Source organism: Ovis aries, chromosome 6 (genome assembly GCF_016772045.2).
Source record: "Ovis aries strain OAR_USU_Benz2616 breed Rambouillet chromosome 6, ARS-UI_Ramb_v3.0, whole genome shotgun sequence".
In the NCBI taxonomy this organism is placed as follows: domain Eukaryota; kingdom Metazoa; phylum Chordata; class Mammalia; order Artiodactyla; family Bovidae; genus Ovis; species Ovis aries.
The window spans coordinates 67,010,700-67,036,610 of record NC_056059.1 but is presented as its reverse complement, the minus strand read 5'-3'; the positions used below and the strand labels follow the sequence as shown (position 1 = coordinate 67,036,610).

The 25,911-nt window shown below is 39.1% G+C and overlaps 1 protein-coding gene across 7 annotated transcripts in view; it reads left to right on the top strand.

The window, feature by feature from the left end:
• The window catches only part of CORIN (corin, serine peptidase), a 297,895-nt gene that overhangs the window by 236,618 nt on the left and 35,366 nt on the right, over positions 1-25,911 (top strand). For all 7 annotated transcript variants that reach the window (XM_060417076.1, XM_060417075.1, XM_060417074.1 and 4 more), the window contains 3 exons: positions 2,434-2,547; positions 3,872-3,982; positions 5,063-5,192. In XM_060417076.1, the coding sequence (XP_060273059.1) occupies positions 2,434-2,547; positions 3,872-3,982; positions 5,063-5,192 (355 nt within the window). The remainder of the gene's footprint in view (positions 1-2,433; positions 2,548-3,871; positions 3,983-5,062; positions 5,193-25,911) is intronic.

Here is a 25,911-nt window from a genome sequence, read left to right as displayed (position 1 = left end):
CTGTGAAATTAAAAGATGCTTACTCCTTGGAAGAAAAGTTATGACCAACCTAGATAGCATATTCAAAAGCAGAGACATTACTTTGCCGACTAAGGTCTGTCTAGTCAAGGCTATGGTTTTTCCAGTGGTCATGTATGGATGTGAGAGTTGGACTGTGAAGAAAGCTGAGCGCCAAAGAATTGATGCTTTTGAACTGTGGTGTTGGAGAAGACTCTTGGGAGTCCCTTGGACTGCAAGGAGATCCAACCAGTCCATTCTGAAGGAGATCAGCCCTGGGATTTCTTTGGAAGGAATGATGCTAAAGCTGAAACTCCAGTACTTTGTCCACCTCATGCGAAGAGTTGACTCATTGGAAAAGAATCTGATGCTGGGAGGGATTGGGGGCAGGAGGAGAAGGGGACGACAGAGGATGAGATGGCTGGATGGCATCACTGACTCGATGGACGTGAATCTGAGTGAACTCTGGGAATTGGTGATGGATAGGGAGACCTGGCATGCTGCGATTCATGGGGTCGCAAAGAGTCGGACACGACTGAGCGACTGAACTGGACTGAACTGTGAGGATGAAGATCTTATGTACCAGTGGATTGACTTGTGTGGTCTTTTCTCAGCTCATTCATGTGTTCAAGTTCTTCTCTGTACTTCTGTGAATAGTCAGAAAGACTCATGCTGTTTTTCCTCATCATCTGCTAGCAAGTGGTGTTGTTTGTGATGAGAGTCTCATTGTCGGAACATTCCAGATGATGCCTGTATTCTCGGTTAGCTGAAAACTCCAAATAATATCCCCATGATTTCCTAGAATAGATGTCCCTGGGTCTAAGACAATTCCAGATAGTTAGTGATGGATTCTCACGGTTTATTTCCTATACAGTTCTGTGGTCAGATACTCTCCCACTGTCCTATATGTTTGAATGATGAAACACTTTATTTTTAAAATATTTTATTTTTTGTTAACCCCTCCTTCTTTTTTTTTTTTTTTTTGGCCATACCATGTGGCATGTGGGATCTTAGTTCCCTGAGCTGAGATAAAACCCATGCTCCCATCAGAGTCCTAACCACTGGATCACCAGGGAAGCCCTGAATGGTACAACCATGCATGGTTGGTTGCTCAACTGTGTCTGACTCTGCCTCCTGCCAGGCTCCTCTGTCCATGGGATTCCCCAGGCAAGAATACTAGTGTGGGTTGTCATTTCTTCCTGTAGGGGATCTTCCTGACCTAGGGATCAAACCCGCATCTCCTGCATTGGAGGTGGATTCTTTTCCTGCTAAGCATCTGAAACACTTTAAACCTAACTTTTCCCATTGTAAAATCTCTCTTCTGCGAATTTATTTTGATAATTTTTCAATGAAAATTCTTTTTTTAAAGCAGATTATTTTTCCTATGAGAGCCTCCAAGAAACTTGAGTCGATCATCTATGCCATTTCTCTGAGTGATTTGTACCAGGTCTGATGAGAAGTTGTGTCTTTAAAGACACTCCTTATTTCATCACTGCTTGGTGTTTCATTCACTGTAAACTAAACTACCTTTTTCTAGGAACAAGAGACTTTTTGTTTCTTACATGAAATAAAGTTCCATTTAAAATTCATATGTGTTGAGAGTCTACTGAGGGCTAGCTGCCATTCTAGGCAGGGGAGTCAAGATGCTCAAAGATGAATATATGTGGTCTCTTCCTCCACACCCTCACAACATGGTGAGAGTCATGGGTCCAACCTGAGTGGCAGGAACAATTAGACATTTGGCATGTTTTAGCGAACATATAAATTCACTGTCTATGAATCAAATGACATTTATTAAGTTCATTGCAAGAGCTTGTTATTTTATAGACAGATTGCCATGCAAGCTTATAGTCTTTATATTTATTTCTCATATAATAGATAGCTTCTAATCTTAGATTTCTGGCTACACTACTGAAGGTAATGGCTTTCATACCTGGCTCACCAACTAGTTTTGTAGATATTTGGCATAGGAGTTGCCTCTTTTGCTAAACACACAGATGGCGTTACCATTTGTTGATTGAAATTACATTTTAAGATAATATACATTTAGATCACTAGGTTTGGGCATATTTGCTTAAAAGTGTAGCTCATCATTTTAGATATGAATCTTATGAGTTGGCAAATGGGCTCAGAAAGCAAAAGGAACAGCAAAAGATGAACGTTACTGTACAGTTGCTTTTTCATTTTTTTCCTGTTTCCCATATGTCACTTTTGATCTTCTCCTGGAAGAGATGTACTATTTATAATGCAATATGGAGATTACCAAGCATTTATACTTTCAAAATTACATTTTCCATGGTATACAGAAATCAAAACTTGTTAAGAAGAAAGAAATCCTCCCTTTATATTGTCATTCTTTTTTTACTTTGTTTGATCAAAGCCATAGTTATTTTCACCTTCACATCTATTGCAAATAACCTTTCTTTCTGTCTCCAGGATGTAAGGAGAGAGATCTTTGGGAATGTCCATCCAGTAAACAGTGTTTGAAGCACACAGTCATCTGTGATGGGTTTCCAGACTGCCCTGATAACATGGATGAAAAAAACTGCTGTAAGTACTTATTGGGCATTTGTCAATGTGACATTTTATTTTAAACATTAATTATCCCTCATTTTGGATAGGTGAGAAATTTGGAAATACATGTCAAAAGCTTTTTGTATTTTCAGACTTTTTGACTAAAACTTCACTTGGAAAAATATATGCCAAATACAATCAAAAGTGTAAAATATAGGCATGATGATATTGGTCTAGAAGCATCCTTAGGGAGAACCAATAAGAAAAGATGGTGTCTCTTCCAGGCCACTTCTCTTCCAGGCTAGGACACACAGCCTTGGATGGCAGGGTTTGGTCAGGAACTACCTTGTAAAGTACAACCTACAAAACCACAAGCCGAGACGCTGATTTTAGGTGCCATGTTTGCTCCTGGGCTAATAACTGTACTCAGGAAAATACAATTGTAGTGAGAAAAATGTCATGTCTTATTTAAACGACTTAGGATTCTTTCCCTGGACAGGGGCTGGTGTGGAGGCCTGAATAAAAATCAGATTCCCTTAAGAAAGGAGGAAGAAAAGTAATAGATATTAGATAGGCAATTAAGGCAGAGAAGGCAATGGCACCCCACTCCAGTACTCTTGCCTGGAAAATCCCATGGACAGAGGAGCCCGGTAGGCTACAGTCCATGGGGTCGCTGAGTCGGACATGACTGAGCGACTTCACTTTCACTTTTCACTTTCATGCATTGGAGAAGGAAATGGCAACCCACTCCAGTGTTCTTGCCTGGAGAATCCCAGGGACAGAGGAGCCTGGTGGGCTTCCGTCTATGGGGTCACACAGAGTCAGACATGACTGATGCGACTTAGCAGCAGCAGCAGCAGGCAATTAAGGAGTTTGGCTATAGTTTTTAAAAACCCAAGAGAAGATTAGTGTGTGACTCTGAGAGTCACTTAATACTAGAGATTAAAAAAAAAATAAAACTAACCATAAATGTGGACAGAGCTGGGTTTCATCCTAGAGTGACTTCAGTCTGCTCATGTCCAGTGCTCAGCTCAAGCCACTTCAGATTTTAGTTCTGTGCTCTCATCTTTGGGATTTCTGCTGCTCTGGGTGCCATTTTTCAATGCTGTGGTTAGTAGCAGAGAATTTAGTCACTTGGAGATGGTAGTGCTGTTTAAATGCTTGCTGTTTGTGTGGATGGACATCTCAAAAATGAGATCGTACCAGCTTTGCTCTTTGGTATTGACTCTTACTGGAAGGCCTCGGCAACCACATCTTTTCCTCCTTTGACGCACCTGTTGGCAAACCGTGAGGTGCCTGTTAGTGCAAATGTCATCCATTCCTAAAATGTTTGTCTCCTCCCTTCTTGTTCCCTTGCCAGCATTTTGCCAAGCTGATGAGCTAGAATGTGCAAACCACGAGTGTGTGCCACGTGACCGGTGGTGTGACGGTGAAGCCGACTGTATAGACAGTTCCGATGAATGGGACTGTGGTGAGCTGCTTGTTTCTGCCATCTGCTCTAACGCCTGGTGGCCATTTAAGTTAAACGAATCCTAACTGGCTTTATGGATCTTACTAACCAAGTTCATCTCTTCTACTTTACTACTGTAAAAGCAGTCAGCAGTGATTTGTACATGCTATTTCCAACTCACAGAACACTTCCCCCCAGGTTACTTCTCTGTTGTCTGTCTTACATATGAAAATATTTGGGTTCAAATTTTTATGATCATATAACTTTCCATATGAATATAATTTTAAACTCTATCATCCCCCAACTTTAACATTTATCAATAGTTGGTCAATCTTATATCACTGACACTACCTGGAATAAGATATTAACATGGCCTTTCTGTCTGCCCTATATTCTTGCTCGAAATCCAGATGAGATTTCTATCTACTACCTTCCATGCACAGGACTTAAAGGCATCTCCCACTGGTGTCCCAGTGTTGCAGTTTATAATCTTGAGTTTGGTTCATTCTGTCATCCTACACTTATCCCTCCTTCCATTCCCTTGGTCCTTATTTTGGCATCGTCTGGCCAAATCATAATTATGAAATGTATTATCATTAATTGTGCAGTGTTTTCCATAAATGATCTGTGGGGTATGAAGTACAGAGGATTCTCTTTTATAAAAGAAGAATTAGCCCATATGCCACATTAATCCAAAATTAACATCACTCACACATTTACATTCTCAAATACCTTCTTGAAAGGAAACAATTTGAATGAAGTTACAACTAGCTCCTTCTAATTATTCAAATCATTGGATAAACTCATGGGAATGGGACTGCCGCTGGCCATCTTCTAACTCATAATGAAAAGTTGAGAATTGCCTGTCCATTTCCCTAAGAGTCTCTAGTTCTTGAGGGCAGAAACACATCTAACTCATTTTCTAGTCCTCTGCCACATGGTGATCACAATGGTTTGCAGAGCGGAAGAATTCACCAAATAGTTTTTAGCTAAAATAAATAAAAATACATGTCTGCAAGTAAAATAAAGGCATGTTATCATGTGGTTTCATGAGAAGAGATGTTTTAAATTAGAGTTCCCCTCCTTTTTTTCCCCACTCAGTGACCCTCTCTGCAAACGTGAACTCCTCCTCATTCCTGATGGCTCACAGATCTGCCATGGAACACCACGTGTGTGCGGATGGCTGGCAGGAGACACTGAGTCAGCTGGCCTGCAAGCAGATGGGTTTAGGGTAAGGTCAGTAGTTTGTAGCCCTGATGAATTTCTCAGAGGGCTTCATGGAACTTGGCAATAATGTCTTCCTTATGAATTCAGGATGAGTTAGTGCTCTCACACCCAAAAAGCACAGGAAATGAATCAGGTAAGAGGACTGTTTTTAATTACAGGCACCTGCTCTGAAGAGTGTGGGTTGAAAACCTACTTTAATAAAGCCTCTGAAAGTAAATGAAATGATTGTATTTTAAGGACTTCTGAAATGAAATGCTTTTGTTATTTATAAAAGCATTAAGATGGTTTCTTCCAAGGAATCTGATGGGGAAATCTTGCAATTTTCCCCCAAGAGGTTATTGAAAATGCCTTTTTAAGCAACACACATTTTTCAATAAGTTGAGAAATAGAACATGAAGTTGCTGGTATTTCAATTTAGCCTATGTATTGCAGAAAATGTAAATCAGCAAAGAGTTCACCATTTTTGCTTCTTAGAATGAAAAGACAGTCACCAGCTTTGATACACACACACTGAAATTAATACTTTGAAAGTGGGATTCTTGGTGTGTAAGGCTTTCTTTTCTAGTTCTGTTGGGATTGGAAAACAATAATTGAAAGGTCTTAGAATATATGTGGAAGTGTGTGTGTGTTTATACAGTTAAACATATAAACACACATTTTTTTTTCTTTTACTGATGATGTATGTGAGTTTTGGGGAAAATATAGAAATGATGGAAATAAAAAGTTATAAAATTCTAGAGTAAAAGACTGAGTTAATGTCATTTCCCAGTATCCCACTGAGCAAACTTGAAATATTTTATAATAATGAGCCATCCAATTATGGGGTAGCAACCTGCCGCACATTCTTGCTACCCCAGTTTGAAGAATTATGTAAATACTAGCATCTTCAGCCTATTTTTCCCTATGTGAAGTCCTACATCTTTGGAAAACTGAGTAACTGTTGTAATAAGAGAGCTTTAAACTTTGCCAGAGTGGAAAAATTATATTTGTCAAGATCCATTAAACTGTACTTCATTTTCAAAACTTCCTCATTGTGTCTAAATGAAAGGAGTTGTGATTGTGACCAGAGATAAATTAAATGCCTTTTGGAAGAGCTTTACTTTCCTCTCGCCAGACACAAGGTAATTTCTTAACATGGAAACCTGATTACATAATGACACAACTCCACTGAGAGTTCGAAGGGAAAGTTGGAATTACAAAGATTTTATAACCAGAAAATTCTCTTGACAAGCCACTCTGTTCTGTTGTAAACAGAAGGAATCATTTTTAAAATATTCTGCTTTATATTTCTCCTAATTTTGAGGATATTGAATTTAAATTTCTTATTGTGGAAAAAATACGTGTCATAAAACTCACCATTTTAGCCATTTTAAAGTGTACAATTCAGTGGCATTTAGTGTATTCATAATGTGGAAACATCATCATCTGACTTCTTTCACTAAGCATAATGTTTTCATGCATCTATGTATCAGTGCTTTATTTCTGTTTATGGCTGAATAATATTCCATTGTGTGGATACACCATATTTTAAAAATTACTTTATCTAGTTTTATTGTTGGTTGTGCTGCGTCTTCATTGCTGCACGGACTTTCTCTAGCTGCGGCAAGTGGGGGCTGCTCTTTAGTCGCTATGCCCAGGCTTCTCATTGCAGTGGTTTCTCTTGTTGCAGAGTATGGGCTCTAGGGCGCTTGGACTTCAGTGGTTGCAGCATGCAGGCTCAGTGTCTGCAGCTCTGAGGTCTAGAGCACAGGCTCAGTTGTTGTGATGCATGGGCTTATTTGCTCCACAGCATGTGGCATCATCCTGGACCAAGAATAGAACCAGTGTCTCTTGCATTGGCAGGCAGATTCTTTACCACTGAGCCACGAGTGAAGCCCCTTATTTTAAATCTGTTGATCCATTGATGAAGTATTAATTTTAGTGGTTTCTGCTTTTGGCTATTGTGTGTATATAGGAGTTTAGAAAATCTCTTTACTCCATTGTTTCATTTCTTTAACACAGTGGGAAAATCTTTGCAATATCTTGGATATTTAAAATCTAGATAGACATTTGGATTTTTTAAAAGATAACTGTATTTCATAGGAGCGCTAGGAACATTTGAGGGAGAGCAGTATGGTTGAAAAACCATAATTGTTATGTGCCTGAGTTAATGGGTAAGAAGTGATTCATCTTCCAAGGAAGTGAGTACAAAAGGTAATATTAGGTTTCTTTTTTTTTTTTTTTAGTTTTTTAGTTTTTAAAATTTTAAAATCTTTAATTCTTACATGCGTTCCCAAACATGAACCCCCAATATACTTTTGGATTGCTTTTGAATTTACTCTTCAGTTTACATGGGTGGCTCATGAATTGACAGATACCTAGAAAGTCAGGCTGGGGCAGGAATAAAGATCATTGGCAAGACAAGGCCAAATTCTTACCGTGGGACTAGGATACTTAGGAAGCTGCGGTTACCACTATGCTTGGAGACCAGTTGCTGTGCTGCAAACTCACAGTTCTGTCACTGGTATTTCAAATTAACACTTAAGTAATCCTGCATCTTTGAGTCATTCCCTCCAGATCCAAAGTCCCTACTGTTAAGGTCTCTTTGGCCGTGACTAGTCACTGACCTATACTGCAGCTGTCAGAGAGAGAAGAGGAAAGAGGAAAGAGCTGTCCTCCTTTAGCTTCTGGGGTGGAGTAGTCACTCTATGGACCTGCCTTGGTACTGCTGAACAGACTGTGCATCCAAAACTTGAAGTGTAAAAAATGATCCCAACTAGTTCTATTCCATATCTTTCTCCTATTGTTTTTTGAGCATCTGCTTATGGACCTTGCATTGCATTGTGTGGAGGATGCAAAGGTGAATAACATCGTCAAAGAGCTTATAACATAATGGGGAAGACATATCAGTAAACAATCAGTTTTTTAAAGGAAAATCTTTTTGTCATCTGAGAAAACTTCACTTATAGCTTGGCATTTCTATTAAAATTGTATAAGAAAAATATTCAACTCTAATATTACCTTGATAATATAATATAGATTCATTAAATCATTCACTCATTCAGTAAACATTTATAGAGAAAAGCACTGTAGTGTAGTATCCAAAACAAACACACCTTAAATCCAAATGGATCATTCATGGAGCTAGTTTGTTAAAAATGCAGATCTACACCAAGTGACATGTTTTGCAGGGATTCTATTGAAATGCTTTTATGATAGAAGCAGTTGATTAAAAACACCTGCACTTAGAGTTTTCTCAGACCCAAATTGTGCTTTCCATGTCTAACAGCAGAAAAGCTAGACTCTCAACTAAGTGCTTGTCCAAATGAGAGGACTCAGAATTCTCTTCTGAAGCTGAAAGACATTTTATCTCCATCTGTAGGTATCTCTGGAGTTCACCCCAGCTGGAAGTACGATGGCTGTTTGATTGGATAAGGGTATAAATCAAGCCCCTAAATTCTCATGACAGTATATTGACTTTGCTACCTGCATATCCAGTATCAAAAACATATGGACATTTATTTAATCAGCAATACAAATCAGAATTTAGACTGCCTCCTAATGCTTGCCAAATGTTCAGTTGAGACATCTGATATTTGGGGAAGTTGGTCAAAGAAAATGTGATTCTTTGTGTCTCTTGGCCTCATCAGCTTATCTTTATAAAAGTTAGATCATCTGGAAATAGGCTATACTATTTTGGCAAAAATTCCTTTATAGAATTAGTTGCAATTTGATTTTATGCCCTAATCCTTTAGAGTTGGTGAGTAGAAGAAACATCCTTCCAAAGAATGTTTCTGTGTCTTAGGCAAAACCACAAAGACAGCATCTATTGTATTACCTATTAGCCCCTGATGTAAGATTTACATCATAATTTTTCCTAACATGTATTCCCAGGACAAAGTTTCTAATTTCAGAATTCATTTGTCATGTGTGAACTATTTAATCCAGGATGGTTTCCTTATTGATTGACTTCCATGAACCTCAAAGACAGATCCAGTCGTCTGTAGTAATAAATCTAGCCCAGGATGCTGGTCCTGTACATGTAAACTATGGGAAGGAAGTGCAAATCCTTGTAGTTTTTTTAAAATTAGGATATAATTTAGATACCATGAAATTCACAGTTTAAGTGTACAATTCAGTTGTTTTTAGTATATTCACAAGGTTATTGTAACCCTCATCACCAATTACAGAGTATTTTCATCAAAATAGAAACCCCATTTTCAATAGCAGTCATTTCCCAATTCTTCTTCTCCTCAGCCCCTGAAAAATACTGATTTACTTTCTGTATCTATGGACTTGCCTATTGTATATATTTCACATATAGAATCATGCACTATATGCTTTTTTTGTCTAGCTTCTTCAACATAGCATAATGCTCTTAAGATTTATTCATGTTGTATGTTGTATCAGTTCGTCAATCCTGTTTATGGCTGAATAGTAGTCTATTGAGTAGATAGAACCACCTTTTGATTATCCATTCATCAATTGATTGCCATTTTGGTTGTTTCCACTTTTTGGCTCTTATGAATGATGTTACCATGAACATTTATGTATAAGTTTTTGTGTGAACATATATTTTCAATTCCCTTGGGCATATATCTTAAAACTAGAATTATTGGGTCAAGTGGTAACATTATGTATAACTTTCGAATAACTACAAAACTATTTTCCAAAGGGGCCACACCATCTTATACTCCACCAACCATGCAGAAGAGTTCAAATTTCTCCATCTCCTCACCAACACTTTTTCATATTTTTGATTGTGAGTATTCAGTGTATTCAAAAATGATATTGTTCATTTTTTGATCTGGGTGGCCAAGAGAGGGAATGTACAGAGAGAAGATAAGAAGACCAAGAGCTGAGCCCTCTCATTAAGAAGATCAGAGAAGAGAAGTAGCAAGCTAAAGGAAATGAAAAAGAATTACCAGTGGGGTGGGAGTATGTTGTACCCTGAAAACCGAGTGAGGAAAGTCTATAAAGGAAAAAGTGATGGTCAGTTCTATCAAATGCTGTTGAGAAGTAAAATAAGGACTGAAAATGACTATTAGTCAGCAACATGCATGTCATTGACATGAGCAGTTTCAATAGAGCAAGGGAGCAAAAGCCTGAGAGATAGTATGATAAGAAAAGAGAAACAAAAGACAGTAAGCATAGAATTTTTTGAGCAATTTAGCCAAAAAGAGAAGCAAAGAAACATGGGCAGTGCCTGGTGAGGGAAACTGCAATAGGAGATCTTTGGTGCTTCCATTTCCCTGAAAGCTCTCACTATTCCATGACTGAATTTCTATTAAAGGCCTACCTGCTATAGTACAAACATCATGTCCAATTGCTATAGACTGAATGTTTATGTCCACTTTAAATTCATAAGTGAAATCCTAACCCCAATGTGATGGCGATCAAAGGTGGTGCTTTGGGAGGTGATCAGTACATGAGGGTGGAGGCTTCAAGAATGGAATTAGTGCCCTTATATAAGAGATCACAGAGAGTTCCCTCCAGCCTTCCATCATGTGATGACACAACAAGATAGCTGTCTATGATTGAGGAAATGGGCCTTCAGTTCAGTTCAGTTCAGTTCAGTTGCTCAGTCATGTCTGACTCTTTGCAACCCCATGGACTACAGCATGCCAGGTTTCCCTGTCCTTCACTATCTTTCGGAATTTACTCAAACTCATGTCCATCGCATCAGTGATGCCATCCAACTATCTCATCCTTTGTTGTCCCCTTCTCCTCCTGCCCTCAATCTTTTCCAGCATCAGAGTCTTTTCAAATGAATCAGTTCTTCACATCAGTTGGCCAAAGTATTGGAGTTTCAGCTTCGGCATCAGTCCTTCCAATGAATATTCAGGACTGATTTCCTTTAGTATTGACTGGCTTGATCTCCTTCCAGTCCAAGGGACTCTTGAGAGACAGAAATAAATTATTTTCTGTCAAAAGTCCTCTTTCTTTCCATTTTTTTTAAACCAAATAAGTTTAGATTATTTTCCTCAACTGGTAGGCCTGCTATAAGCTAGATCATCTCTTTTTCTTCAAATTCATATCCTTTTACATTCTCCTTCTCTTTCCAGACTGGCTGGTCTTTTATCTGTGCTGTATAGGCCCATTCCTTCCTGCTGCTGCCTCTGGGTCCACTGATGATTGTTCTTACATTTCCAATTCAAATTCTTCAGGGCCTTACTCAAGCCTCATGACTTCTATGAAGCCCTTCTCATATCCTTGACTTCTTTTGTCCCTAAATTTCCTGTGATTACTTAAAAATCAATACAACACGATAGCTTTCTTAATTCTACAATGATATATATCATTCACATTTTTTGATTCTTCATTTATTTCCCAGAATAGGTTACACAGAATAATAATGACCAACCTTACTTGTATGCCAGGCTGTTCTGAGTACTTGATACATATTATCTCAATTTATCTACATTAGTATAAAAGACAAGTAGTATTGTTATTTCTACTTTACATAGTTAAGAAACTGATGATTAGAAAAGTCAAGGAACTTGCTAGGTTGCAGAAAAATACAGAGCTAGGATGTAAGTCCAACTAAGGGCAAAAGACCTCTTCGATATGATGAGTAGATCTGATGAAGCACCCAGTTCTTCAGTAGACATGCCATGATTGACGTGGTCACCCACTTTCTCAAACATAAACCTCATATAGTATTGCTTTGTATGGGAGTTATGTGGCAAGTCTTAATTACATGAAAGAGCATGTATAAGGATATGAATTTCAAGAAAGAGAGATAAACTAGCTTACAGCAGCCCTACCAGTTGAGGAAAATAGTCCAAACTTATTTGGCTTTTAAAAAAACGGAAAGGTCACCTAGTGATCTTATCATTGTAGGATTTTTAAGTAAATAGCAGTGAGGAGGTGGTAATGGTGGTAGAAATTCATCATGCAGGACCATGATCCAAAAATTTCTCATGTTCTGAAAAGTCACATAGTAATAAGTACATGCTTGGTTTATTTTAAGTAGAAATCAGGTGAAGCAAATCCACAAAATGCTGTTTTCTTTTACATGTAGCTTTGTAACTTCTCTGGCAGATATGTGGTTTGGGCATGGGGAAAAAAATTCTTAACACATTCCCAAGAAGCTGCCAGTTATATGACTGTCTGGCTGAGAAGAAAATCATAGAGTCCAATGTGTAAGTGTAAAATTCTCTGAAGTATGCTGTACTGGGGTGAACAGGAAGAATAATTTTCCTGAAAAATTGCTGCATCCTAAAGGAAGAGGAGCTATTTTTTAAGTTCTTCCATGAGAAGAATCTTCCATGAGATGATGCTGTTAAAGTGCTGCACTCAATATGTCAGCAAATGTGGAAAACTCAGCAGTGCCCTCAGGAATGGAAAAGGTCAGTTTTCATTCCAATACCAAAGAAAGGCAATGCCAAGCAATGTTCAAGCAGCTGCACAATTGTGCTGATTTCACATGCTAGCAAGGTAATGCTCAAAATCTTTCAAGCTAGGCTTCAGTAGTATATGAACTAAGAACTTCCAGGGATACAAGCTGGATTTAGAAAAGGCAGAGGAACCAGAGATCAAATTGCTGACATCTGCTGGACCATAGAAAAAGCAAAGGAATTCCAGAAAAACATTTACCTCTGCTTCATTGGCTACGCTAAAGCCTTTGACTGTGTGGATCACAACAAACTGTGGAAAATTCTTAAGGAGATGGGAATACCAGACCACCTTACTTGCCTCCTGAGAAACCTGTATTCTGGTCAAGAAGCAACAGTTAGAACTGGACAAGAAGCAACAGTTAGAACTGGACATGGAACAACGGACTGGTTCAAAATTAGGAAAGGAGTACATCAAGGCTATATATTGTCATCCTGCTTATTTAATATGCAGAATACATCTTGTGAAATGCCAGGCTGGTTGAAGCACAAACTGGAGTCAAGATTGCCAGGAGAAATATTAGTAACCTCAGATATGCAGATGACATCACCCTTCCAGCAGAAAGCGAAGAAGAACTAAAGAACCTCTTGATGAAGGTGAAAGAGCAGAATGAAAAAGCTGGCTTAACACGCAACATTAAAAAGGGAAAATCATGGCGTCCGGTCCCATCACTTCATGGCAAATAGATGGGGAAACGATGGAAATAGTGACAGACTTTATTTTCTTGGGCTCCAAAATTGCTGCAGATGGTGACTACAGCCACAAAATTAAAAGACACTTGTTCCTTGGAAGAAAAGCTATGACCTACCTAGACAACATATTAAAAAGCAGAGACATCACTTTGCAAACAAAGGTCCATATAGTCAAACTTATCGTTTTTCCATTAGTCACGTACAATGTGAGAGATGGACCATGAAGAAAACTGGGTGCTGAAGAATTGATACTTTCGAACTTTGAGACTGGAGAAATTCTTGAGAGTCCCTTGGACAGCAAGGAGATCAAACCAGTCAATCCTAAAAGAAATCAACCCTGAATATTCATTGGAAGGACTGGTACTGAAGTTGAAGCTTCAATACTTTGGCTACCCGATGCAAAGAACTGACTCATTGAAAAAGACCCTGATGCTGGGAGAGATTGAGGGCAGGAGGAGAAGTGGGTGACAGAGGATGACATGGTTGGATGACATCATTGACTCAATGGACATGAGTTTGAGCAAACTGGAAGATAGTGAAGGACAGAGAAGGCTGGCATGCTGCAGTCCATTGGGTCACAAAGAATCAGATACAACTGAGTGACTGAACAACAAATGAGACCACTAGGTATGAAGCTTTAATAAGCAAGAGCAAGGTGAGCCTACCAATTGTCCTAAGAGCATATCCACATGATCACTATCAGCAAGCTATGCCAAGAATTCAGATTATTGGTTAGCAAACTGAATCTCAAACTGTCTCATTTGGGCTAATGAATAATTTATGAAATGAAATGGAAACCTCTCAGTGATGTAGGGAAATTTGCCATTTTAACTGTAAACTATGTAAGATCCTAGGTTAATCACATTTTTATTTACTCTCTTTCCATTTTGTGATTAAAAAATGTTCATCATTAAAAATGGACTCACACAGGATTTGTAAAATCAAAGATGGTTTCCATGAGTTCTCCAGAATTAAGTACTGTCAAAACACACCTTTCCACCAAAAATTCAGGGCTACTTGTGAGCAAGAAGGTCTTGGAATGGGGAATAAGCAATCTCTTTAAAAGTCTTTGAAGGCATCAGATTCTCTAGTCCTCGTTACATATTGCTGTTGGGCATGAATATCAATGGGTCCTAGGTAGATAAGAACATGATTTACATCTTGAGAATCCATAAGAAATTGACCAGGAAGACCTGTGTTATCTCTGTTAGAAGTCCTTATATGGCAGCCTATGGCTTTTGGAACTGTACCAGAGACTCCCGGTGATGACTTGACTTCTCCGTGTTGTCTTTGAAACCTACTGCAGTCTGGCTTGCCTTTTACTCCCAAGACAGAGTTTATAGCAATGATATTATCTAAATGCCAAACCCACTGGTCTTTTCCTTTAATTTGTACAGTTCGGAATCAAAATCCAGTTTCTTACTCTGACTTACAAGGCATAATCTGGAAGCTGCCTCCCTCTCTGACCCTATCTCCTAGCACTTTGCATTTGTCTGATAAACTTTAGACGTATTGACCTTATTACTGATATTCCAGTGCTATAAACTTATTCCCATCCCAGATGCCTCGGCTTCACTGTTACTTTGTTCAGAAAGCTGATCTCTAGACCTTAACAGGATCACCTCCATCTCATCATGTCTCAGCTTGAATATCAACTACTTACAAAGGTCTTGACAACCTTCATTGGAGCAGCTTTCACAGTCACCAAGGTACTCTCTATTTGCTTCCACTATCTTCTTCAAAGCATCTACTGGTATCAGAAACTATTTTTTCACATATTTGTAATTTGTTCCTCTCACTAAAGTAGGTAAAATAGCTCCTCGAGAGGTTCACTCTATCTGATATAATACCAATGTGCTGCCTCCATTTCCATTCTAGCATATTAGCCTTATTAATAATCAGTTTTAATCCTTGTCCATCTGACTATGTCATTTGTTTAAATTCTGTTAGGGTGATATTCCTTCAGCACTGAGTAAAGCAAGTTTACTGAATACTGGGTATTAACCCATTACATCATTCATGAACACAAGTCTAATTTCTACCCAATTGTGTACCCTTCCTACATCTTCCAAGAGCTAACAAACTAACATGTAGATCTTGACTCTGAGGCATAATAATCTTTTAAACTAAAAATTTCAAGTGAAGTCACTTGTAGCAGACTTTTGTTGTGCTGCTTCTCTGCATTCCTCCTTTCCTTGGGGACCTGCATCCCTTCATTTTTGGGATTTGCTTCAGTTCCCATTTGATCCTTGGGATCCAAAAGGGAGCTGCCATCTTTAGCCATGATCCACTTTTCTTGGCTTCAGTGATTGGTAGAAGGGTAGGTGATACCTCATCCAAGCTGGACAGATCAAAGGACCTCATTCTTGGGCAACAGTGATTGGTTTTGTGATAAAGTCTTTCAATAAGATTTAAGTCGATTTTGGCAAAAAGACTTCTTTTTGGTCACAAAGATGAATGGATTTGAGTTTAGAGCTGCAGACAGCCTGTCCCCTGGGTTGTGGAAAAGTCACTTGGAGGTCACTAAAACCACCCTCCCATCTTTTCTCCCTCCTTCTCACTGATGGAAGTGGAGATGAGAGATGGAGGGTCCTAAAGGTACTTGGTCCCTGGGCACCAGCTATCCTAAAGGTTATCCCCATCCCTTTAGTGGCTGACTGCATTTCCACATTTTGATATTCAGCTATTCTGTCACTATTTTGGGTTCTAAAATGCTCATTTTTTTGTTGTTGTTGATATAATACTATTAACTGAATTTTTTTAAAGCCCTGAAATTTGAGTTATTTTATATTGTAGCATACCCAGTATCATAGTCTGCCTTAAAATTTCAAATTGAATAGAGGCACACTTTCTATGGGCTTCCTAGGTGGCTCAGTGGTAAAGAGTACACCTGCCAGTGCAAGAGACACAGTTTTGATCCCTGAATCGGGGAGATCCCCTGCAAGAGGAAATGGCAACCCACTCCAGTGTTCTTGCCAGGATGATCCCATGGACAAAGGAGCCTGGTGGGCTACAGTCCATGGGTTGAAAAAGAGTCAGACACAACTCAGCAACTGAACAGCATACACACACTTTCTATATACCTATAATCTCAAGATAAGAGAGGCAAGAGCAATTGACATAGCAAGGATCCTATTAGAAAAATAAATTCTACCTTGGCTTCCAGGCTTTCTGAACCAGTGGAATAAAAAATGGCATATTACAATGAAAACTGGTGATCTCTACACTGATGAACTGAAAGAAGGCAAAGACAAACAGGAAACACTTTTTAAACAACTAAATAAGTTGCTGTCAAGAAAATACTGAGTCTCTGTCTCTTAAAAAAGAAAAAATATAACTGTCCCCAAAGTTTTCCTCCAACATATCAAAAAAGAAATGGGTTTTTTTTTTTAGATAAAATATCTAGAAGGAAATACTTGGTCTACTATAGATTCTGAAAGAGGTATGTATTTATGCTCAAAAATATACTTACAGTCTGACACCAATTATTGAGTTTGTTTTATAAGTTTGAATTCTTATAGGTGATCAAATGACTTTTAAATTTAATGACTGGTTTATTTTTATACTTTTACTGGTGTTTATTTTAAATAGTGCTTTATTTGTTAGTTTTATTTTTTAATTTATGTTAAAATGATAATGCATATTTAATAGGTACAGTTTTATAATTTTGTATTAGAAATGAATTATTTAGTTCCATTGATTTATTTTATGAAATGTGAACCTGTTATAATTTAATTTTATAATCTATTACTTCTTTTTGTTTATAGATGGTTTTTGTCACTTCCACCTATAAATCATGGCCTAGTACAATTATTATACTCTATCTCTGAGGTAGACAAATTAATGAAAATATATATTTTTAGTAAAGATTATATACAATAAAAATATTTAAAAATACTTAATTTACTGGGAAAATAATTCAGACTTTATGGTTTTCTTTGAAAAATTTCTGTTGTGGCAGTCTTTGTTGTATAAAGCATAAGCTCAGCTATCTAACCAGACAAATGATTCTATAGTCATGTTCACTGGCGTGTGTTTGAAACTCATGATGCCTTTCCATCAGTATTTCTAAACCATCCTTCCACTTGGCAAAATAATTTTACTGTCTTTTACTATTAACATATTTAATCTATAGGAACCAAACAGAGATAATAACATGACAGGGTATAAGAAAAGACTTTTGAAATCAGATATAAAATATTTAATAGAAATTTTCCAAGTTCTGAAGAGGATATTTAGAATTGCAAATAATATATCCACCACACAAGGCATTTGTATTTCAAGACTAACCATCAGTCCCCAAGGTCGAAGACTCATGATTTTCCCAAGCAACAGATACTATAGAGCAGTCCTCGTCCTTCCACTGCAATGGAAGGTAAATTTAGGTAAGTTTAGCTAAGTCCTGCACTACTGTGTTGCTGTCAAAAGTAAGGAAGCCCTAGACTTTAAGTTTATGCTGTTCATTTTTTATGTAATTAGTCCTAGCATAATTGTAACACAAGGATGATATGTCTTATTACTAAATACCAAGTAACCTGAAAATGTGGTAAAAATAGGCCACATTATCTAGAGATCTGATTATTCACCTAAGCCTTACAGAATTCTTTTCAGAATATCAGGATAATTTGGAATCCTAGGTATGTTCTTTCTTCTCATTTTAGTAGAGGTGGGGTGGGATTATGTTATACATTTTTTATTTGTGTCTTCTGGCCACACATTTCAAGAAGCAAATTGGAGTGAAAATCTCTTGCATCTGTGTGCAGTGCTACCTTTAGATCCAGAGCAGAGGGCCCTTGTGCTGGACCCCAGGACTTAGCGCGGTATTTCTCAACCAGCAGTGACTGCCCCAAGGCAACATTTGGAATTGTCAGTAGATCTTTCGATTGGCAGTCCAGGAGTGGTGTGGAGATATTGGCATCTTGTAGGTAGAAACCAGGGGTGATGCTGAACACCCTACAGTGCCCAGGACAGCCCCATATAGCAAATAATTCAGTCAGTTCAGTCACTCAGTAGTGTCCAACTCTTTGCGACCCCATGAATTGCAGCACGCCAGGCCTCCCTGTCCATCACCAACTCCTGGAGTTCACTCAGACTCGCGTCCATCGAGTCAGTGATGCCATCCAGCCATCTCATCCTCTGTTGTCCCCTTCTCCTCCTGCCCCCAATCCCTCCCAGCATCAGAGTCTTTTCCAATGAGTCAACTCTTCGCATGAGGTGGCCAAAGTACTGGAGTTTCAGCTTTAGCATCATTCCTTCCAAAGAAATCCCAGGGCTGATCTCCTTCAGAATGGACTGGTTGGATTCCTTGCAGTCCAAGGGACTCTCAAGAGTCTTCTCCAACACCACAGTTCAAAAGCATCAATTCTTCGGCGCTCAGCCTTCTTCAGAGTCCAATTCTCACATCCATACATGACCACTGGAAAAACCATAGCCTTGACTAGACGGACCTTTGTTGGAAAAGTAATGTCTCTGCTTTTCAATATGCTATCTAGGTTGATCATAACTTTTCTTCCAAGGAGTAAGCGTCTTTTAATTTCATGGTATCTGGCATCAAATGTCAGTAGTGCCAAGGGTGAGAAAGCCTGATTTAGAGGGACCACTGTGGTCTTTCTCCTCAGCTATGCCTCACCTTATAGGGCAAAGAGTCTGTCCATCAAAAGGTGTACCCACTGGGAGTCTGGTGCACTGTATTCAAAGTATGGTCTCAGGCCATAGCATCTGTATTGTCTGAGGTCATGTTAGATAGGGCCATTTAGGAGCCTCATCTCAGACTTATCAAACCTGGAAATCTAGGTATGGGGCCAACAACCATTGTTGTCACTGGTCCTCCAGTGATTCTAATGAATGCTAAGGTTTGAAAACCACTAATTTAAGGAGTCCAAGCTTTCTTTCTATATTTGACTTGAAAGTTATCTTCATCAAAATGGGAAGATAGAATAATTTTCTTTAACAGCTTGTTAACTCAAATTATAATATCTAATATCTAATATGATATAGTATCAGTTCAGTTCAGTCACTCAGTCATGTCTGACTCTTTACAACACCATGGACTATAACACGCCAGGCTTCCTTGTCCTTCACCAACTCCCAGAGCTTGCTCAAATTCATGTCCATCAGGTCGGTGATGCCATCCAACCATCTCATCCTCTGTCATCCCCTTCTCCTCCCACTTTCAATCTTTCCCTGCTCAGGGTCTTTTCTGATGGGTCAGTTCTTTGCATCAGGTGGCAAAGTATTGGAGCTTCAGCTTCAGTCTTTCCGATGAATATTCAGGACTGATTTATTTTAGGATTGACTGGTTGGATTTCCTTGCAGTCCAAGGGACTGTCAAGAGTATTCTCCAACAACACAGTTCAAAAGCATCAATTCTTTGATGCTCGGCTCTCTTTATGGTTCAACTCTCACATCCATTCATGACTACTGGAAAAACCATAGATTTGACTAGACAGACCTTTGTTGGCAAAGTAAAGTCTCTGCTTTTTAATATGCTGTCTAGGTTGGTCATAGCTTTTCTTCCAAGGAGCAAGCGTCTTTTAATTACATGGCTGCAGTCACCATCTGTGGTGATTTTGGAGCCCCCCAAAATAAAGTCTCTGATGGTTTCCATTTTTCCCCCATCTATTTGCCATGAAGCAATGGGACCAGATGCCATGATCTTAGTTTTCTGAAAGTTGAGTTTTAAGCCAACTTTTTCACTCTCCTCTTTCACTTTCATCAAGAGGCTTTTTAGTTCCTCTTCACTTTCTGCCATCTGAGGTTACTGATATTTCTCCCAGCAATCTTGATTCCAGCTTGTGCTTCACCCAGCCCGGCATTTCTCATGATGTACTCTGTATATAAGTTAAATAAACCAGGTGACAACATACAGCCTTGACGTACTCCTTTCCCAATTTGGAACCAGTCCACTGTTAGATGTCCAGTTCTAACTGTTGCTTTTTGACCTGCATACAGATTTCTCAGGAGGCAGGTAAGGTGATCTGGTATTCCCATCTCTTTAAGAATTTTCCACAGTGTATTGTGACCCACACAGTCAAAGGCTTTGGCATAGTCAATAAAGCAGATGTTTTTCTGAAACTCTCTTGCTTTTTCCATGATCCCGCGGATGTTGGCAATTTGATCTCTGGTTCCTCTGCCTTTTTTAAATCCAGCTTGAACATCTGGAATTTCTTGGTTCACATACTGTTGAAGCCCTGCTTGGAGAATTTTTGAAAATGATATAGTATATTGGCCTCTATCTACACTGTTGTTCTGGGCCCCCCACAAGTGTTTGGGAAAGGTCTATATCTGGGTCTTATTTTCTCACACAGTCAAAAGAGGACATTGAAATAGATTGTGGTTGAATTTTCTTCTGTGCGTATGATTTCATGGTTGCTCTAGAAACATGTGACTTCATTCCCTGCATAGACACCTTAAGATACAGTGACTCTGATGTTTCATCACTAGAAAGGTGTTGTTTTGCTCTTTTGGTCTCTACCCAAGAGGATTTCTTTTTCTCTTGGTATACATCAAACTAATTACCAATGGGTAAACAAAATTTGAGTAGTTAAGTTCCAGATATATTTTCATAGCATGGCTTACATTATATGCATAGTTATAAAAATTAAGATGTATAGGCACACCTAGTCTTGATAAGTATGTAAACTGACATTACTCTCTGAAGGGGAAATTCATACTATTCATCAAAAATTTACATTTGATTCAATAGTTTTATTTCTAGGTATTTATTCTCAAGTCACACTTGTGCATGTGGGCAAAGGTGAGTGGTTAAGGTGTTAACTGCTGCTTTTTCATTATAATTCCAAATTGGAAATGGTCTCAATAGAGGATTGGTGAAATAAATGTACGTGCATGGAACACTATGCAGCTATGGAAAGAACGTGGTGTGTGGTCTGAATAAGAGGAGGGCTTCATGGTGCTCACAGTGTTAGAAGAGGTACTCTGATGTCAGACCAAGGAATGCAATATCGGAGCTGTGTGACCTGCGGAAAATTTTGTATTCTCTCTTTGACTCAATTTTTTCATCTCCAAAATGGTGAATACCAATAAAGCATACTTCCCTGGTGGCTGGGATGGTAAATAATCCACCTGCAATGTGGGAGACCTGGGTTCAATCCCTGGGTCTGGAGATCCCCTGGAGGAGGAAATGGCAACCCACTCCGGCATTCTTGCCTGGAGAATCCCATGGAAAGAGGAGCCTGGCAGGCTACAGTCCATGGGATTGCAAAGAGTCAGACACTACTGAGCGACTTTCACATGTACGTATACATACGTCACAAAGTTGAGAGGATTAAATAATATAAAACAAGTTAATCTTATCGTGTGTTGCCTATAGAAAAGAAGTAATAGTTATTAATATAATCATTACTAATATTATCTAGCTATTTCTATGCAAAGACTTCCAAGATAGGTCCTTAAATGAAAACAACACCATACAGAACAATACTGTTGTTCAGTCAGTGAGTCATGTCCGACCCTTTGCGACCCCATAAACTGCAGCACACCAGGCTTTCCTGTCTATCACTATCTCCCAGAAATTATATAGACTAAAAACAGAGGGATACAAGCATTATAGACAGTGCTTGGCAAGGATACTCAAATGCTATTTACAGTGGTGATTTTATACATCTTGGATGGGAAGAATATTTTTTCATTGTATAATGTTTGGATTTTTTTCCATGTATAAGTGTTACTTTTATGATTTTTAAAATTATTTAAAGAAATGTTGAAACCACACAGATGCTCAGATTCTGTATGATGGCAGAAGTTGAGCCATATGGATTCACCGATTTTTTTAAATGGGTGATAAGATGACATTTCTATGAAGCGTGCTAGTGTTAAAGAGTTTCATGGAAAACTAATTTTCATAATGATACTCCTTTCTTCTTGATGAATTTCTTAGGTTTTCCATTTGACGTAACTGAGAGGTTCAGGCTAAATTGCCTTTCTTGGAAGCTAATTGAATAAAATGCAAAAACATCCCTCAAGGTGATTGAAGGGACCTGGTTCCTTTGCAGTGATTTTCCCAACCAGCCTCAGTGTGAATCCTATGCTTATGCCGAACCATCCTCATGTGAGTCCCTGTTGCCCTCTGAATCTGCCTAAGGACTGTTTTCATTAAATAACGTATCTGAAGGTGATATTCCTTTGGCTTTTTGCCAATAAATTGCATGAATTTAGGAGGCCACGGATTGTTCTATTGCAGACAGAAATTCTCAGGATGCAGGTGTTAACAGAAACCTTGAAACCTTGAGTGGTAAGCATGACCTCTGATTTCTCTGCTTCCCATCCCACTGTGCCTCCACATACAGTACTTTTGGGATTACTGGAAAGCCACAGCCTTATTTTGATGAAGGAAGAAATTTCCCATTTTCCAGTCAGTTTTGTGGCATATTAGATTATATAACAGTTCATTCAAGATCCTAAATCAATTAAAGCTTGTGCAATGCTTCTTAAAGTATGGGAGGGATTATGCCATTAAAAAAAAAATCAAATGATTAGAGTTCATCTTTTATGAAGAACTCTGTTTTGTTTTTAATTTTTTTGGCTCTTATTCTTTCCTCAAGTCGTTAGAGGGTTTTATTAAAAATAACTGCATTTGGTGAGGTTTAAAAAAATTTTTTTTTTCTATTTTGTGATTACAGTTGTTTTTAAATAATGGTAACTAGGTGAAATGGTAACTTTTCTTTCAATGCCACTCTAACTTTCCTTCCCTTTCTGTGCTCTCTCTCTCTCTGTTTTTGCAAAAATAAAAATAAAAATAAAGACATTCCATTATCAAAAGAGCAAGTCGCTAAGCTCAGACTTAGTGCTACTACCACTTCAAGGTTTCCAGGTTCATTTGAATCCTCACTGCTGCTCACCATACTTTTATCTTTGATATGTTTTTCTAAATACCTCCACCAGGGAGCAACTTCATATACACGTCACTTTCCTCACCATTGAGCACCCCTGCCACTGCCCCTCCCCCACACCTTTCATCTGAGGCTCTCCCCTCCTTCTTGAAATGAAAAGTAGAGACTATCTGATTATCATACTGTTCATGGGGTTCTCAAGGCAAGAATATTGAAGTGGTTTGCCATTCCATTTTCCAGTGGACCACGTTTTGTCAGAACTCTCCACCATGACCTGTCTGACTTGGGTGGCCCTATGTGGCATGGCTCATAGTTTCATTGAGTTGGACAAGACTGTGGTCCGTGTGATCAGAATGGTTAGTTTTCTGTGATTGTGTGTTTTCAGTCTGTCTGTCCTCTGATGGAGAAGGATAAGAGGTTTATGGAAGCTTCCTGATGGGAGAGACTGACTGAGGGGGAAACTGGGTCTTGTTCTGATGGGCTCAGCAAATATTTAATCCAATTTTCTGTTGAAGGGTGGGGCTGTGTTCCCTCCCTGTTATTTAATCTGAGGCCAAACTGTGGTAGAGGTAATGAAGATAATGGCGACCTCCTTCAAAAGGTCCCATGCAGGCACTGCTGCACTCAATGCCCTCAACCCACACCTCCGTGAGAGACTCTTGGACACGTATGGGCAATTCTGGGTCAGCCTCGTGTGGGATCACTGCTTCTTTCTCCTGGCTCTTGGTGCACACAAGATTCTGTTTGTGCCCTCCAAGAGTCTGTTTCCACAGTCCAGTGTAAGTTCTGGTGGCTTTGCTGGGGTTAATGGAGACCTCCTCCAAGAGGTCTTATGCTATGCCAGTGTCTACTGCACCCAGAGCCCCTGCCCCTGCAGCAGTCCACTGCTGACCTGTACTTCCTCAGGAGACACCCAAACATGAGCAGTATGAAAGGGCAAAAAGATAGGACACTCAAAGATGAACTCCTCAGGTCGGTAAGTGCCCAGTATGCTACTGGAGATCAGTGGAGAAATAACTCCAGAAAGAATGAAGGGATAGAGCCAAAGAAAAAGCAACACCCAGTTGTGGATGTGACTGGTGATGGAAGTAAAGTTTGATGCTGTAAAGAGCAATATTGCATAGGAACCAACGTTAGGTCCATGAATCAAGGCAAATTAGAAGTGGTCAAACAGGAGATGGCAAGATGAACGTCAACATTTTAGGAATCAGCGAACTAAAATGGACTGGAATGGGTGAATTTAACTCAGATGACCATCATATCTACTACTGTAGGCAAGAATCCCATAGAAGAAATGGAGTAGCTGTAATAGTCAACAAAAAAGTCTGAAATGCAGTACTTGGATGCAATCTCAAAAATGACAGAATGATCTCTGTTCGATTCCAAGGCAAACCATTCAATATCACTGTATTCCAACTCTCTGCCCCGACAAGTAATGCTGAAGCAACTGAACTTAAACTGTGGAAAATTCTGAAAGAGGTGAGAAAACCAGACCACCTGACCTGCCTCTTGAGAAACCTATATGCAGCTCAGGAAGCAACAGTTAGAAGTGGACATGGAACAACAGACTGCCTCCAAATAGGAAAAGGAGTACATCAAGGCTGTATATTGTCACACTGCTTATTTAACTTATATGCATAGTACATTATGAGAAACGCTGGGCTGGAAGAAGCACAAGCTGGAATCAAGATTGCCGGGAGAAATATCAATAACCTCAGATATGCAGATGACACCACCCTTATGGCACAAAGTGAAGAAGAACTAAAGAGCCTCTTAATGAAAGTGAAAGAGGAGAGTGAAAAAGTTGGCTTAAAGCTCAACATTCAGAAAACTAAGATCATGGCATCTGGTCCCATCACTTCATGGAAAATAGATCAGGAAACAGTGTCAGACTTTACTTTTTGGGGCTCCAAAATCACTGCAGATGGTGATTGCAGCCATGAAATTAAAAGACACTTACTCCTTGGAAGAAAAGTTATGACCAACCTAGATAGCATATTGAAAAGCAGAGATATTACTTTTCCAACAAAGGTCCATCTAGTCAAGGCTATGATTTTTCCTGTGGTCATGTATGGATGTGAGAGTTGGACTGTGAAGAAAGCTGAGCACCGAAGAATTGATGCTTTTGAACTGTGTTGTTGGAGAAGACTCTTGGGAGTCCCTTGGACTGCAAGGAGATCCAACCAGTCCATCCTAAAGGAGATCAGTCCTGGGTGTTCATTTCAAGGACTGTTGCTCAAGCAGAAACTCCAATACTTTGGCCACCTCATGCGAAGACTTGACTCATTGGAAAAGACCCTGATGCTAAGAGGGATTGGGGGCAGGAGGAGAAGGGGACGACAGAGGACGAGATAGCTGGATGGCATCACTGACTCGATGAACATGAGTTTGAGTGAACTCCGGGAGTTGGTGATGGACAGGGAGGCCTGGCATGCAGTGATTCATGGGGTTGCAAAGAGTCAGACACGACTGAGCAACTGAACTGAACTGAGCTGATGAAGACATACAAGACCTTCTAGAACTAACCCCCCTCAAAAGATGTCCTTTTCATTATAGGGGACCACAATGCAAAAGTAGGAAGTCAAGAAATACCTGGAGTAACAGGCAAATTTGGCCTTGGAGTACAGAATGAAGAAGAGCAAAGGCTAATAGAGTTTTGCCAAGAGAACACACGGTCATAGCAAACACCCTCTTCCAACACCACAAGAGAAGACTCTACACATGGACATCACCAGACAGCCAACAGTGAAATCAGATTGATTATATTCTTTGCAGCCAAAGATGGAGAAGCTCTATACAGTCA